The sequence below is a fragment of the Jaculus jaculus genome, chromosome 5 (assembly GCF_020740685.1).
Source record: "Jaculus jaculus isolate mJacJac1 chromosome 5, mJacJac1.mat.Y.cur, whole genome shotgun sequence".
Taxonomy (NCBI): domain Eukaryota; kingdom Metazoa; phylum Chordata; class Mammalia; order Rodentia; family Dipodidae; genus Jaculus; species Jaculus jaculus.
Genome location: NC_059106.1, coordinates 96906403 through 96919431, shown reverse-complemented (window position 1 = coordinate 96919431; position 13029 = coordinate 96906403). Strand labels below are relative to the sequence as shown.

The window sequence follows — 13029 nt, the reverse complement described above, 5'->3', positions numbered from 1 at the left end:
TATATAAAATTTGTCTGGCTTAATAATGCTCACAATTTTAATTGCTGTAATACACTTAGTATAGGATACTTTGTTAAACAACTATTAACATTTCTATTCAATTTCACTTCCCAACAGAGTTCTGGATTTTCTACAAATGTACAGGACCAGAAGATTGCAAATATGTTTGAATTGTCCTTGCCTTTCCGCCAGCAGCATTATTTGGCAGGTCTTGTATTAACAGAGCTGGCAGTCATTTTAGACCCTGATGCTGAAGGGTGAGTAGATCACTTTTTGCCTTGTAGACTATCAGCTTGATGTTGGGCAGAAATATCTCACTTATTCTTTGTAAGAATCAAATGAACACTACTTCCCACTCATGTTCTGCTTCTGCATTCATTATGTTCCATACATATCTTATTTCTGTATTTCACTTATTTTAAGACTGAGATTTATTTTCATATTTTCCCACGTCACAATTTGAGATTTGTTAAAACTGATGTACCAGGGTGCATTTGTCACATCAGTTTTTTCTTAACCGTATACAAAACAAATTGTGTATGTTAGTAGATGAATTATGACTTATTTAAATGCAGCCTGCACTTTCATTAAAGAAAATGGGCTTGTTTTCTGTCTCATTGGTTGTGAGAAAAACTATTATTTGCCATCCTGCTCTGTAATATTTATCTCACAAATTGCCCTATAAACAAATATCCTTGGGTTTTAAAAACTTCCAGTGTTGAGTCTACTTTCAGAGAACTTTTAGAAATTGACATAGCAGGAAAACAAATGTCGGGCTGGAGAGATGGCTTAGCGGTAAAGGCACTTGCCTGCAAAGCCAAAGGACCCAGTTTCAATTCTCAGGACCCACATAAGCCCAAATCACAAGGTGGCACATGCATCTGGAGTTCATTTGCAGTGGCTAGAGGCCCTGGTGTGCCCATTGTCATTCTCTCTCTCTCTCTCTCTCTCTCTCTCTGTATGTGCCTCTTTCTCTATCTCTCTCTCAAATAAGGAAATAAAAATATTTTAAAAAAGAAAAAAGATGTTATCTGGTCATTGGTAGAAAGAGCATAGTGTAGGATCCTCACTACAATTAGAACCTATAATGCTTTCATTTTTGCCTCTCTCAAATCATTTTTCTATATAGCAGCCTGAATAGTCTTTTAAAAATGGTTATAAGATTATGCCACTATCTTGCCTAACATCCTCCCTCCATCCCACCTGCCGTGTGTGTGTGTGTGTGTGTGTGTGTGTGTGTGTGTGTGTGTGTGTGTTTGCTTGCTTGCTTGCATGTTAAATAGCACTTTTAGCTTGGTGTGGTAGCTCATGCTGATAATCCCAGCACTTGGGAGGCTAAGGTAAAAATTAGCATTGATAGTAAAATCTAAGCTTCTCATTCTTTTCGTCAAAGCTCTGTCTTTGTGTATCTCTGCTGTCCTTCCTTCATATGCTAAAATCTAAGGGTTCCGGCCTTTCTGTTTCTTGTGTATAACAAATTCCCCTTCTTAGTCCTTAGCACTTTCACTTTTTTCTGTCTGAAGCACTCCTTAAATGGCCCTAAGACCCTTATGTAGCCCTTTCACTCCTCATGGATGCCATAGAGGAGAGATGGTGACCTGGTGCTTTAGATCCTCCACAGGCATGCTTGTCCAATAATTGACCAAAGATTTTGTTCTTCAAGGAATTGTGTTATGTTGGAAAATTAACTATGAGCCAATCAAATAAAGTTTAATAGTATAACAAATGTACATATTCTTTAAACGTCTAAAGAACCATGTACTATGAGTAAATGCTAATTTTGAAATACATAACTCTTTAGAAAACTGCAAGATTTATAGTGTATTATACCATTTGTGACATTCCAGAATTATTATGTGTGTCTGTTTTTTTTCTTGCTAACATAAACTCCTTAAGAACAAGGCCAACATCTTAATTCAAACATCAAGAGGCTGGAGATAGAGTTCAGAGGTAGTGTGCTTGCCTAGCATGCACAAGACCTGGCCTCAGTCTTCAGCACCAGATGGGGGGGGAGGGATAATAGAACATTTCAGATATTGCTTAAATATATATATTTTATACTTGAGTGTGGTTGGGTAACATAATGACATCGAAAAGCTTTATGCATAAGAATGGATGTAGTTTAGGCAGGTCTGAAGTCTAGTTCTGATGACTGCTGAGAGGAGTGCTGGTGCAGGCATGAGAACCATTACTGGTGGCACAGAAGTGGTCAGAATCCAAGCCTTGGGATTAGACATGAGGGGACATGAAAAGGAAGGAGAACTAGTAGATCATATGTCAAGCAGAGCACTGGAGCATGGGCACTGAGATATGTATGTTAGGTACAGTTCTTGGCCATGTATAAAAGTATATTTGTGAGGGCCCGAAGACATGGCTCAGCAGTTAAGGCACTTGCTTACGAAGCCTGACAATCAGGTTTGATTCCCCGGTACCCATGTAAAAGTCAGATGCATAAAGTAGTGCATGCATCTAGAGTTTGTTTGCAGCAACTAGAGGCTCTGGCATGCCCATTCTCTCTGTCTGTATCTCTTCTTTCTATCTTCCTCTGCTTGCAAATAAATAAAATATTTTTAAAAAATTTTTAATTTATTTATTTGAGAGCGACAGACATAGAGAGAAAGACAGATAGAGGGAGAGAGAGAATGGGCGCGCCAGGGCTTCCAGCCTCTGCAAACGAACTCCAGACGCGTGCGCCCCCTTGTGCATCTGGCTAACGTGGGACCTGGAGAACCGAGCCTTGAACCGGGGTCCTTAGGCTTCACAGGCAAGCGCTTAACCGCTAAGCCATCTCTCCAGCCCTAAATAAAATATTTTTAAAGTATAGTTGTGAATAAAAATCTTGAAGAGAGCTGGAGAAGATCACTTAGCGGTTAAGGCATTTGACTGCAAAGCCAAAGGACCCCAGTTTGATTCCCCAGGACCCATGTTAAGCCAGATACACAGGGAGGTGCATGCATCTGGAGTCATTTGCAATGGCTGGAGGCCCTGGCACGCCCATCCCCCCCACCTCTTTCTCGCTCTCTAATAAATAAATAAATAAAATATATTTTTAAAAATCTTGAAGAAAGAAGTTGTCTCTAGCTAGCGTTCATGTCCAGCTGTATAAAGTAACAGACAAGGGCTAGAGAAATGGCTCAGAAGTTCTTCCTGCACAAGCATGAAGGCCTGCGGGGTCCTGAAACTGCCAGAGTTCAAATTTCCAGATCCCTTGTAAACAGTTGGGTGTGACCACACATGCCTGTAACCCAGATCCCCAAAAGGGACTAAGAGACTCCAGCTCAAACAAGAATGGGTGGAAGCTGGAGACGAACACCTGACATTTTGCTCTGGCCACTGCAGGTGGGTGCCTTTGCTATAGGCGAGCACCTGGGCCACCACAAGAGCACATGCTCATGCACACACCACATTACATACTCACAAACAAAAAAAAATAAACAAAAGCCAGGCTTGGTGGTGCCCGCCATTAATCTCAGTACTCAATAGGCAAAGGTAGGAGGATTGCTGTGAGTTCGAGGCCAGCCTGAGACTACACCATGAATTCCAGGTCAGCCTGGGCTAGAGTGAGACCCTACCTCAAAGACCCCCCAAAATAAAAATAATAAAAAGTAAAATGGCAGGTAAATCCAAGAGTTCTAGAGTAAGACTTCCTGTTTCCAAACAAACATGTCCAGTCTTTTGGTATTGCTATATGATGTTGTTACCTACAAGGTTCATATTCAAGGTCTTCTCTGTCAAGTTACAAATAACATTGAGAAGAAAAAAAAACTCAGTACTTTAAGTTGCCTTACCATTCTTTGTTGGGGCACATTCACAGCTATCCTCAGCCATGAGTAGCCTGCCAGCCAGTTGGGGGCATGCCTAAAAAATGGATTTTCAAGATAGGAAAGGCTTGCTTGAAAAAAGAGGGGAAGAACTTATTTAAGAAAGTCCTTGAAAATATTGGAGAAAGATGAACTCATTGACCATATGGAAAAATCACTTTCCCATAGAAGGTGCAACTTTCTGAAGACCAAAAGGAAAGATTATTTGGTAGTACAAGGATGTGTAAAAAAGTGTGGCCTTCTTTTCTATGGGAAGTTGGAGATGAAGTCTTCTTGACTGATGATAGGAGACTTGAAGAGGCATGAGATTTGGATATGCTGCTAGGTACAGCATTGAGGACCAGTTGAAGTTTAGTAGATGAATTGTTAACTGTGGTAGCTTGCATAGTCAAAGTGCCCTTAGTCTACAAAGAGAGGCTATGTGTCCATTAGATACAGAATTTTTCTTTACTTTTAAAAATTCTTTATATGCACACCAGGGTCTCTTGCTGCTGCAAGCAAACACCAGGTACATGTGCTTTATGTGGCTTTATACATAATCTAACTTAACGTGGGTATGGGAATTAAACCTAGGCCAGCAGGCTTTGTAAGCAAGGAACTTTGACCACTGAAACTTCTCTCTAGTCCCATAGACACAGACTTTTTTTTTTCAGAAAAAGGAAGTAATTTTTTGATACATTTGAAAAGATCTAATTTGATGAAACAAAACTTAAAGTTATGTAACTTGCTATATTTAAAAATGTTATTATGAGTGCTTATGTTCTTTAATATTCAGGAGCACTAATTAGTTAACATCATCAACATGTTCAGTTTTATTGTGAAGTAATAATATTTCCTTCTTCCTAAGTTATTTTATATAATCTTAGGCTTTTTTTGATAACAAAGTTAAGAAATTAAATAAAATTGATCACATGGCATAACTTATTATTTGTTTTAAAGATATTAACTAATCTCTGTGACCTTACTACTTCTTCTTCCTCATGTCTTCTTTTTAAATAGACTGTTTGGATTGCATAAGAAAGTCATCAATATGGTACACAATTTACTATCCAGTCATGACTCTGACCCACGGTACTCTGACCCTCAGATAAAGGCTCGGGTGGCTATGTTGTACCTTCCTCTGATTGGTATTATCATGGAAACTGTACCTCAACTGTATGATTTCACAGGTACTTATTATAATTAAAGTTTTTAAAGCTTGACATTGAAAGTGGTAAAAGGTATCTTAAGGATAAAAATTGTAGGGAAACAGATATAAGAAAATGTGTCCTGATAAGATAAACTGTAAATATTTAACCATATTGTTGAAAACTTCTAAGCAGTGAGGGAATTTAGTACAAGGTATCTTATACATAGATCTTATTATGAACTTTAAAAATAATAAATTTGTGATAGTTCATTCCTACATTTTAGAAGTTTGTTAATATACATACATTCTGTGGACTTGAGCATAAAACTTAATACCTATCTCCAATCCTTATTTCAGCTTTATTTATATAGGTATGTAACTGAAGTTAATGTTCACCTAAATACTAAGAATTGTCTTTATTCCTAATTAGTAAGTTGAAGTTATGTTGTTTCTTTCAAGATAGGGTCTCAGTTTAGCCCAGGCTGATCTGAAACTTACTCTGTATCTCCAGGCTGGCCTGAAACTCACAGTGATCCTTTTCTTTCTTTTTAAAATATATTTTTATATATTTATTTATTTGAGAGGGAGAGAGAGGAGAAACAGAGAGAATGGGGCACACCAGGGCCTCCAGCCACTGTAAATGAACTCTAGATGCACGGGCCCCATTGTGCATCTGGCTTACGTGGGTCCTGGAGAGTTGAACCTGGATCTTCTGGCTTTGTAGGCAAATGTCTTAACTGCTAAGCCATCTCTTCAGCCCCCTCTAAAAAAAAAAAAATCCAAACGTGCTCCCCTTTGTGCACCATTGCGTGCTTACATCACTGTGCATCTGGCTTATGTGGGACCTAGAGATTCAAACATGAGTTCTTAGGCATCACAGGCAAGTGCCTTAGCCACTAAGCTATCTCTCTAACCCCTTAGGTTGCTTCTTTAAAAGTAACCCATATTTTTTTATTTTTTTTCCTCTTGCTTTTTACTGTTTATAAGGTACTTAAACACAGAATGTAGGTCACGGCAATATTTTCTTTAGTGTGCATGAAGGACTTTGAAGTAGTGCTTAGTCTGATAGACTCCTTCCAATTTAACAAAGCCAACCACTTCATGAGTGCCTGCTCTGTGAAGAACTCCATCTCATTGGGCTACAAGTACAATTAGCTCTTTGCCTATAAGGGACTGTGAGTAGAATATAATCTTCCCAATATTTTGATCTCTAAAGTATATTTCCTTGCCTGAAAGCAGAAATGTTTATGTCATGTTATCTATCTTTTAAAAATAACAACGCAAAGTTGCAATTATTACTATAAGTTACTAAAAGCAATACAAATTATTTCTATAGTTAATGCTTACAGTACTTAAAATGACTAAATCTAGTAATAAGTATTAATAGCTGCTCCTTGTATAACATGTGTTTGAACTGTACAGACCCACTTGATATGCAAAAACCTTTTTTCAAGATTTTCAAGCTTTTGTAAAAATTCATGGAGCCAGGCATGTGGCATAGGCCAGACCTCAGAAGGTAGAGGTAGGAGGATCACTGTGAGTTCTAGGCCAGCCTGAGACTACATAGTGAATTCTAGGTCAACCTGGACTAGAATGAGACCCTGCCTCGAAAAACAAAAAACAAAAAAACAAAAAAAATGGGTAGGGGGCTGGAGAGATTGTTCAGTGGTTAAGATGCTTGCCTGCAAAACCAAACAACCAAGGTTCAATTCCCCAGGACCCACATAAGCCATATGCACAAGGTGGTACATGTGTCTAGAGTTTGTATCAGCGGCTGGAGTCCCTGGCACACCCATTCTCCCTCCCTCTCTCTCCCTTAAATATTTTTTAAAAATAAAAAAGCCATAGATAAACCACAAAACTTAGACGTTTCACTGCAAAGTAAAATAAAGTCAGGTATGCAATGAGTGATAGTCGTCTCATTTTCTACTATAAAATGTATGCAAAAATTATAGTGCCTGACACTACCTACACAAAACCATCATAAGAGGAGGGAAAGATCATGACATCAAAATAAAAGAGAGACTTATTGAGATGGGGAGGGGATATGATAGAGAATGGAATTTCAAAGGGGAAAGGGGGAGTATTACCATGGAATATTTTTTTATAATCATGGAAAATGTTTTAAAAATTTGAGAAAAAATAAAATAAAATAAGATTTAAAAAATAAATAAAAATAAAAATCTATTTGTAAAGGAAAAAAAAAGTTGGAGCCAGGCATGGTGGTGCACGTCTTTAATCCCAGCACTAGAGAGGCAGAGGTAGGAGGATCACCATGAGTTCAAGGCCACCCTGAGACTATGTAGTGAATTCTAAGTCAGCCTGAACTAGAATGAGACCCTACCTTGAAAAACCAAAAAAAAAAAAAAAAAAAATTATAAAAAGCTAAAATGTAAAGGAGATATAAAGGGAAGAGAAAGGAAGGGAGGAGGGTACTTAATAGGTTGGTATTGTATATATGTACGTACAATGATTGAGATGGAGAGGTAATATGATGGAGAATGGAATTTCAAAGGGGAAAGTGCGGGTGGGGGGAAGGGAGGGAATTACCATGGGATATTTTTTATAATCATGGAAAATGTTAATAAAAATTGTGAAAAGAAAAAAAATAAGTAAAAAAAAGTTAAAATTTATCAAATTGTGCACCCCAGCTACATGGTCCACAGTTAGGAGAATCTAAATAAAATGTGATGATAAGATGTCCACGTGAGTTAGTTGGAGCACATCCTGCCATGCTGTCATGATTTTGTGGCTCCCTCCTGCTGCTGTGACAGTGAGCTGGAATTGTATCTGCTTAAAAGACTATCACGCTAATCATCTGTGGGGTTCATCAGGCCAGTATGTTTCATACCAAAGCAGACTATGATCTGATAGGTCTTATCTGTGTTTCACTCCTGTAACACAGTTAGCATATAGAACATGTATTAATGGACTTTATGTTACTGGTAAGGCTTCCATCAACAGGAGTCATTAAGTGTTTGGAGAATTCAAGCTACATGTGAAGTTTTGACACTGGGAGTTGCCACTCTGTGTTGTCCATTAACAGGTTTCTCTTCTAAAGAGTAATGAAGATTAGGAAAGGGAATTGTATGTTCAATAACTGTTTACTCAACTCATTTAGTTGACCTAATATTTAATGTTTTATTCCCTTTTTTTTCTGCTTCAGAAACGCACAATCAGAGAGGAAGACCAATTTGTATAGCCCCTGATGATTATGATAGTGAGAGTGGAAGCATGATAAGCCAGACAGTTGCCATGGCGATTGCAGGAACATCAGTCCCTCAGCTAACAAGGCCTGGTAGTTTCCTCCTCACATCAACGGTAAAGCAGTCCTCCTACAGATGTGTTTTTCTGGAATAGCAAATTTGTACGGGGAGGTGCCATAAGTAGCTGAGATTTTGAACTTCATGAAAGCGTTAAGTTTTCTAGAATATTATGTGCCAAGTTGGGTGGAAACTATTACCCTTAGGTTAATATGAGAAAACCCGTATTTCAAAAATTGCGTTTTTTATGTCGCTCATTGTTTGTATGTGTGTATGGGTGCACATGCACATGTATACATGTGTGTGTGTGTGACTGCCGGATTTCTATGTCTGGTATCTTCCTCAACTGCTTTCTTCCTCTTTTTTTTTTGGCTTATGTATGTGTGTGTGGTTTGCATGTATGTGTGTGTGCCCATGTATACATACATGTATGTGTGGAGACCAATAGGGTGGCCTCAAGTGTCTTCCTCAGTCAATCTCTTCATTTACAGAAGCAAGTTTTCTCACTTGAATCCAGGGCTCACTGATGCAGCTGGTTTAGCTGCCAGCTTGTCCCTGGGCTCCTGTCTCCACCTCTTGAGCACTGGGATTACAGGTATGACACACACACACCCAGCATTTACCCTGGGGTGCTGGGGATCCAGACTGTGGTCTCATGGTTCCATAGCAGGTACTTTCTTCACTGAGCCATCCCTCCTGCCCCTTCTGATTTTCTCAACAGGGCCTTTCACTGAATTCACCCAGAAATCCTCCTTTCTGTACCTCTCCAGTGCTGGGATTAGAGCTACCAAACTAAACTCAGCACTCATGTTTGCATGGAATACATTTACTTAGCTGAGCCATCTCCCTGGCCCCTCATTTTCTTTTAGTTTTTAAACTTTTATTTTCTTATTAGAGGGGAGGGAGAGAGAGAATTGGCATGCCAGGACCTTAGCCACTGAAATCAAACTCCATGTGCAGCCTTGTGCTTGTCTCACCTTTGTGCATCTGGTTAACGTGGGATCTGAAGAGTAGAACATGGGTCCTTAGGCTTCACAGGCAAGAGCTTTAACCACTAAGCCATCTCTCCAGCCCATTTTCTTTATTTTTAACATTTATCAGCTCTACAAAATATTCAAAATTTAGCCATCATCGAAGATTTATAATTTTTTTTTTTTTTTTTGGTTTTTCGAGGTAGGGTCTCACTCTGGTCCAGGCTGACCTGGAATTAACTCTGTCATCTCAGGGTGGCCTTGAACTCATGGCAATCCTCCTACCTCTGCCTCCCGAGTGCTGGGATTAAAGGCATGCACTACCACGCCCGGCTAGATTTATAATTTTTAACTTAACAATGTAGTCTGAAAATTTATACTTTTTTATGTTTTACAAACTTACTGTATGAAGCATAGAGGAGACAAACTGCACAGGGCAAGTTCAAATTTTAAAAGTTTTAAATGATTTCTTTTAGAAAAACACAATATGCCAGGCATGGTGCCGCACGCCTTTAATCCCAGCACTCGGGAGGCAGAGGTAGGGGGATTGCCATGAGTTCAAGGCCACCCTGAGACTACATGGTAAATTCCAGGTCAGCCTGAACTAGAGTGAGACCTACCTCAAAAAATCGAAAGAAAAAAAAAAAGACACAATATATATGGCTGCAGCCCCATTTGTCAACTTATTAATAGCTTTCTTATTATTTAAATATTTAAGTATTTGCCTATTTTCTGTATAGTTTACAGTTTGATGATTTTTTTGTGTATTTATAGAGTTGTACAACTATCACTATAGCTATTTGAAAACATTTTCATCATCCTAAAAAGAGCCTTTGCCTATTAGCTCCCCATTTCATCCAGCCTCAGCATTAATCAGTGACTAATCTACTTTTCTATTCATGTCAATTTGTCTGTTTGGATGTTCCATGTAGATGAGACTGTTTGCTGAGTGACCTTCTATGTCTCACTTCTTTTACCAAGCATAACATTTTTAGGATTCATTCATCCACATTGTATCATAAATCAGTGTGTTTCCCACTTTTTTGTTACCAAATAATATTATATTATATTGAGAGACCAAAATTTTGCTTACTACATGTTAGTTGATAAATGTTTGGCTCACTTTTATTTTTATTTACTTATTTATTTATTTACTTACTTATTTATTTCTTTATTGCCTATTAGGAATAATGCTACTCTAGCATTTGTGCCCAACTCCTTGTGTATCTCTGTTGGATAGATACCTAAGAATGTATTTTCTGAGTCACATGGGAGCTCTCTGTTTAGCATTTTAACAAACTTGTAAACCCTTCTTAAATGCTATTAACCATCTTTTCATGTGCTCATGGGAACATCTTTTTGTATATCTTCTTTGGAGAAAAATCTGTCAACTTCTTTGTATTAACTGTGTTACTCATCTTCACATTACTAAATTGAAGGAGTCCTTCAATATACTCAATGCAAGTACCTTATTAGATATGTGATTTGTAAATGTTTTCCTCTTTTTATGGAATCATCTTTTTGTTTTTTTAATGGTGATGTTTGAAGTACAAAAGCTTTTTATTGTCATTGTTGGTAGAAAGTCCTTTAAATTGATGAGATGTGTCATCTTCTATGTCATAGCTATTTGTCCACCTTTCCAAGAGTGAGCTTCATGCTGGCTGCTATTATAAAAGCCTTTGACATTTGCAGGATAACAGGCCTACCTACCCCTTTCCAAACATGAATTTTTATTCCTAAGTTAAGGGACAGTATAGCAAATAACATTTATATATAAGTCATTGTAGTAATAGAAATCTCTAAACATTTTCTATGTTTAGGGACAATAAAAAGTAGATTTTTTTATCAAGGATATGAATTGGATTGTTTTAGGCAGATATAACAAAGTATGAAAGTTGCAATCGTAATGAATTTTACTTTAACAGCTTTCCTTTTATGATGCGCTTTTAGTGAGAGTATATATGTATAAAGCACATGTACAAAATAGAATATGTCAGCATTCAGGAGATGGAGGCAGGAGGGTCAGGAGCTCAGCATCATCCTCAGATACATAGTGAGTTTGAAGCCAGGTTAGATTACATAAAACCTTGTTTACAAGCCACACACACACACACACACACACACACACACGCACACACACACAAACAAGGGCTGGAGAGATGCCTTGGAATCCTAAGGACCCAGGTTCAATTCCTCCATACCCACGTAAGCCAGATAGATGCCCTGGGTGATGCATGCATCTGGATGTGTTTGCAGTGGCTAGAGGCCCTGATACATCCATTCTCTCTATCTGCCTCTCTCTCTCTCTCTCTCTCCCCACCATCTCTCAAAATAAGCAAATAAATAAATATAATATTTTGTCAAATTAAACACACACACACACAAAACCCACTGCCCAGCATGAGAAATCAAAATCCTTGAAGGGTGTTTCTATTCCTTGGGAGCTCTCAGTCCTGCCCTTATCATTTCTATTTCCCCTCAAAGTAAGCACAGTTCTCAGTGTTCCTGACTTTAGTTTTTACTTTACTTGTGTGAAATATGTTACATCTGAAAAAGTACATGAGACATTGGTGTTTTCAAAGCATTATAAAATGGAGACCTTTCTAACTATACCCTGACACACACACTCAAAAAAAACATTGCTAGCCAGGCGTGGTGGCGCATGCCTTTAATCCCAGCACTCGGGAAGCAGAGGTAGGAGGATCGCCGTGAGTTCGAGGCCACCCTGAGACTACATGGTGAATTCCAGGTCAGCCTGAACTAGAGAGTGAGACACTACCTCGAAAAACCAAAAAAAAAAAAAAAAAGAATATTGGCTGCCCTTCCAGCTACCTACTGTCCTCACTAGTGAAATATTTATTTGTTATTGTTTACAATCTTGCTAAGTTTATATTGCAAGATGCCACAGTCTAGTTTCATATTATTTTGATATTCCTCTATGGTATAAATATAGCTACAATTCACTGATTCTTTGTATGTTGTTTTATTTATCTGTCCAATGTTACATGCATACATAGCTTCTGACCACTGCTGAGAGCCAGTAGCAGTTCTGTAGACTCTTCTATATGAGTTCTGTGTGCACACATAAACTTCAGGTTATTTTCTAGAAATGGAATTTTCTGTTTACTAGAATATGTATATCTTTATATCAAATCTATACAAATACTTTCCAAAGTGTTTGTTTCATTGTGTGCTTTCTCCAACAGTGTGAGAGCTCCTGTCCTTCCCATGTTCATCACACTTAGAATTGCCAACATTCTAATAATACCTCATTATAGCTTCATCTTTGCAAGTGGTAAAGGGGGCCAGAGAGTTTCCTCCTTTTTTATTTTATTTTATTTTATTTTTATTTATTTATTTTTGGTTTTTCGAGGTAGGGTCTCACTCTGTTCCAGGCTGACCTGGAATTAACTCTGTCATCTCAGGGTGGCCTTGAACTCATGGCAATCCTCCTACCTCTGCCTCCCAAGTGCTGGGATTAAAGGCGTGTGCCACCATGCCTGGCTTTTATTTTATTTTTTATTTCATTTACTTGAGGAAAAGACAGAGAGAGAAAGGGGGAGGTAGAGAAAGAAGGAATGGCATGCCAGGGCCTCCAGCCACTGCAGATGAACTCCAGACATATGTGCCACCTTGTACATCTGGCTTTCATAGGTCCTGGGGAATAGAACCTGGGTCCTTTGGCTTTGTAGGCAGATGCCTTAACCACTAAGCCATCTCTTCACCCAAGTTTCCTCCTGTATTCTATTCTCTGCAGTTGCTTGCTTTGAAGATTAGAATTTTTTCTTCCTAGAATGTTTGAAGAGTCCATCTCTTCCATCTGTGTATGCAGGGGGTTTTGTTTG

General features: G+C 38.4%; 1 protein-coding gene across 11 annotated transcripts in view; it reads left to right on the top strand.

Moving 5' to 3' along the window:
* Window positions 1–13029, top strand: part of Dock7 (dedicator of cytokinesis 7) — a 259531-nt gene that overhangs the window by 182010 nt on the left and 64492 nt on the right. For all 11 annotated transcript variants that reach the window (XM_045148866.1, XM_045148865.1, XM_045148864.1 and 8 more), the window contains 3 exons: window positions 118–257; window positions 4821–4990; window positions 8117–8271. In XM_045148866.1, coding sequence (XP_045004801.1) covers window positions 118–257; window positions 4821–4990; window positions 8117–8271 — 465 coding nt within the window. The remainder of the gene's footprint in view (window positions 1–117; window positions 258–4820; window positions 4991–8116; window positions 8272–13029) is intronic.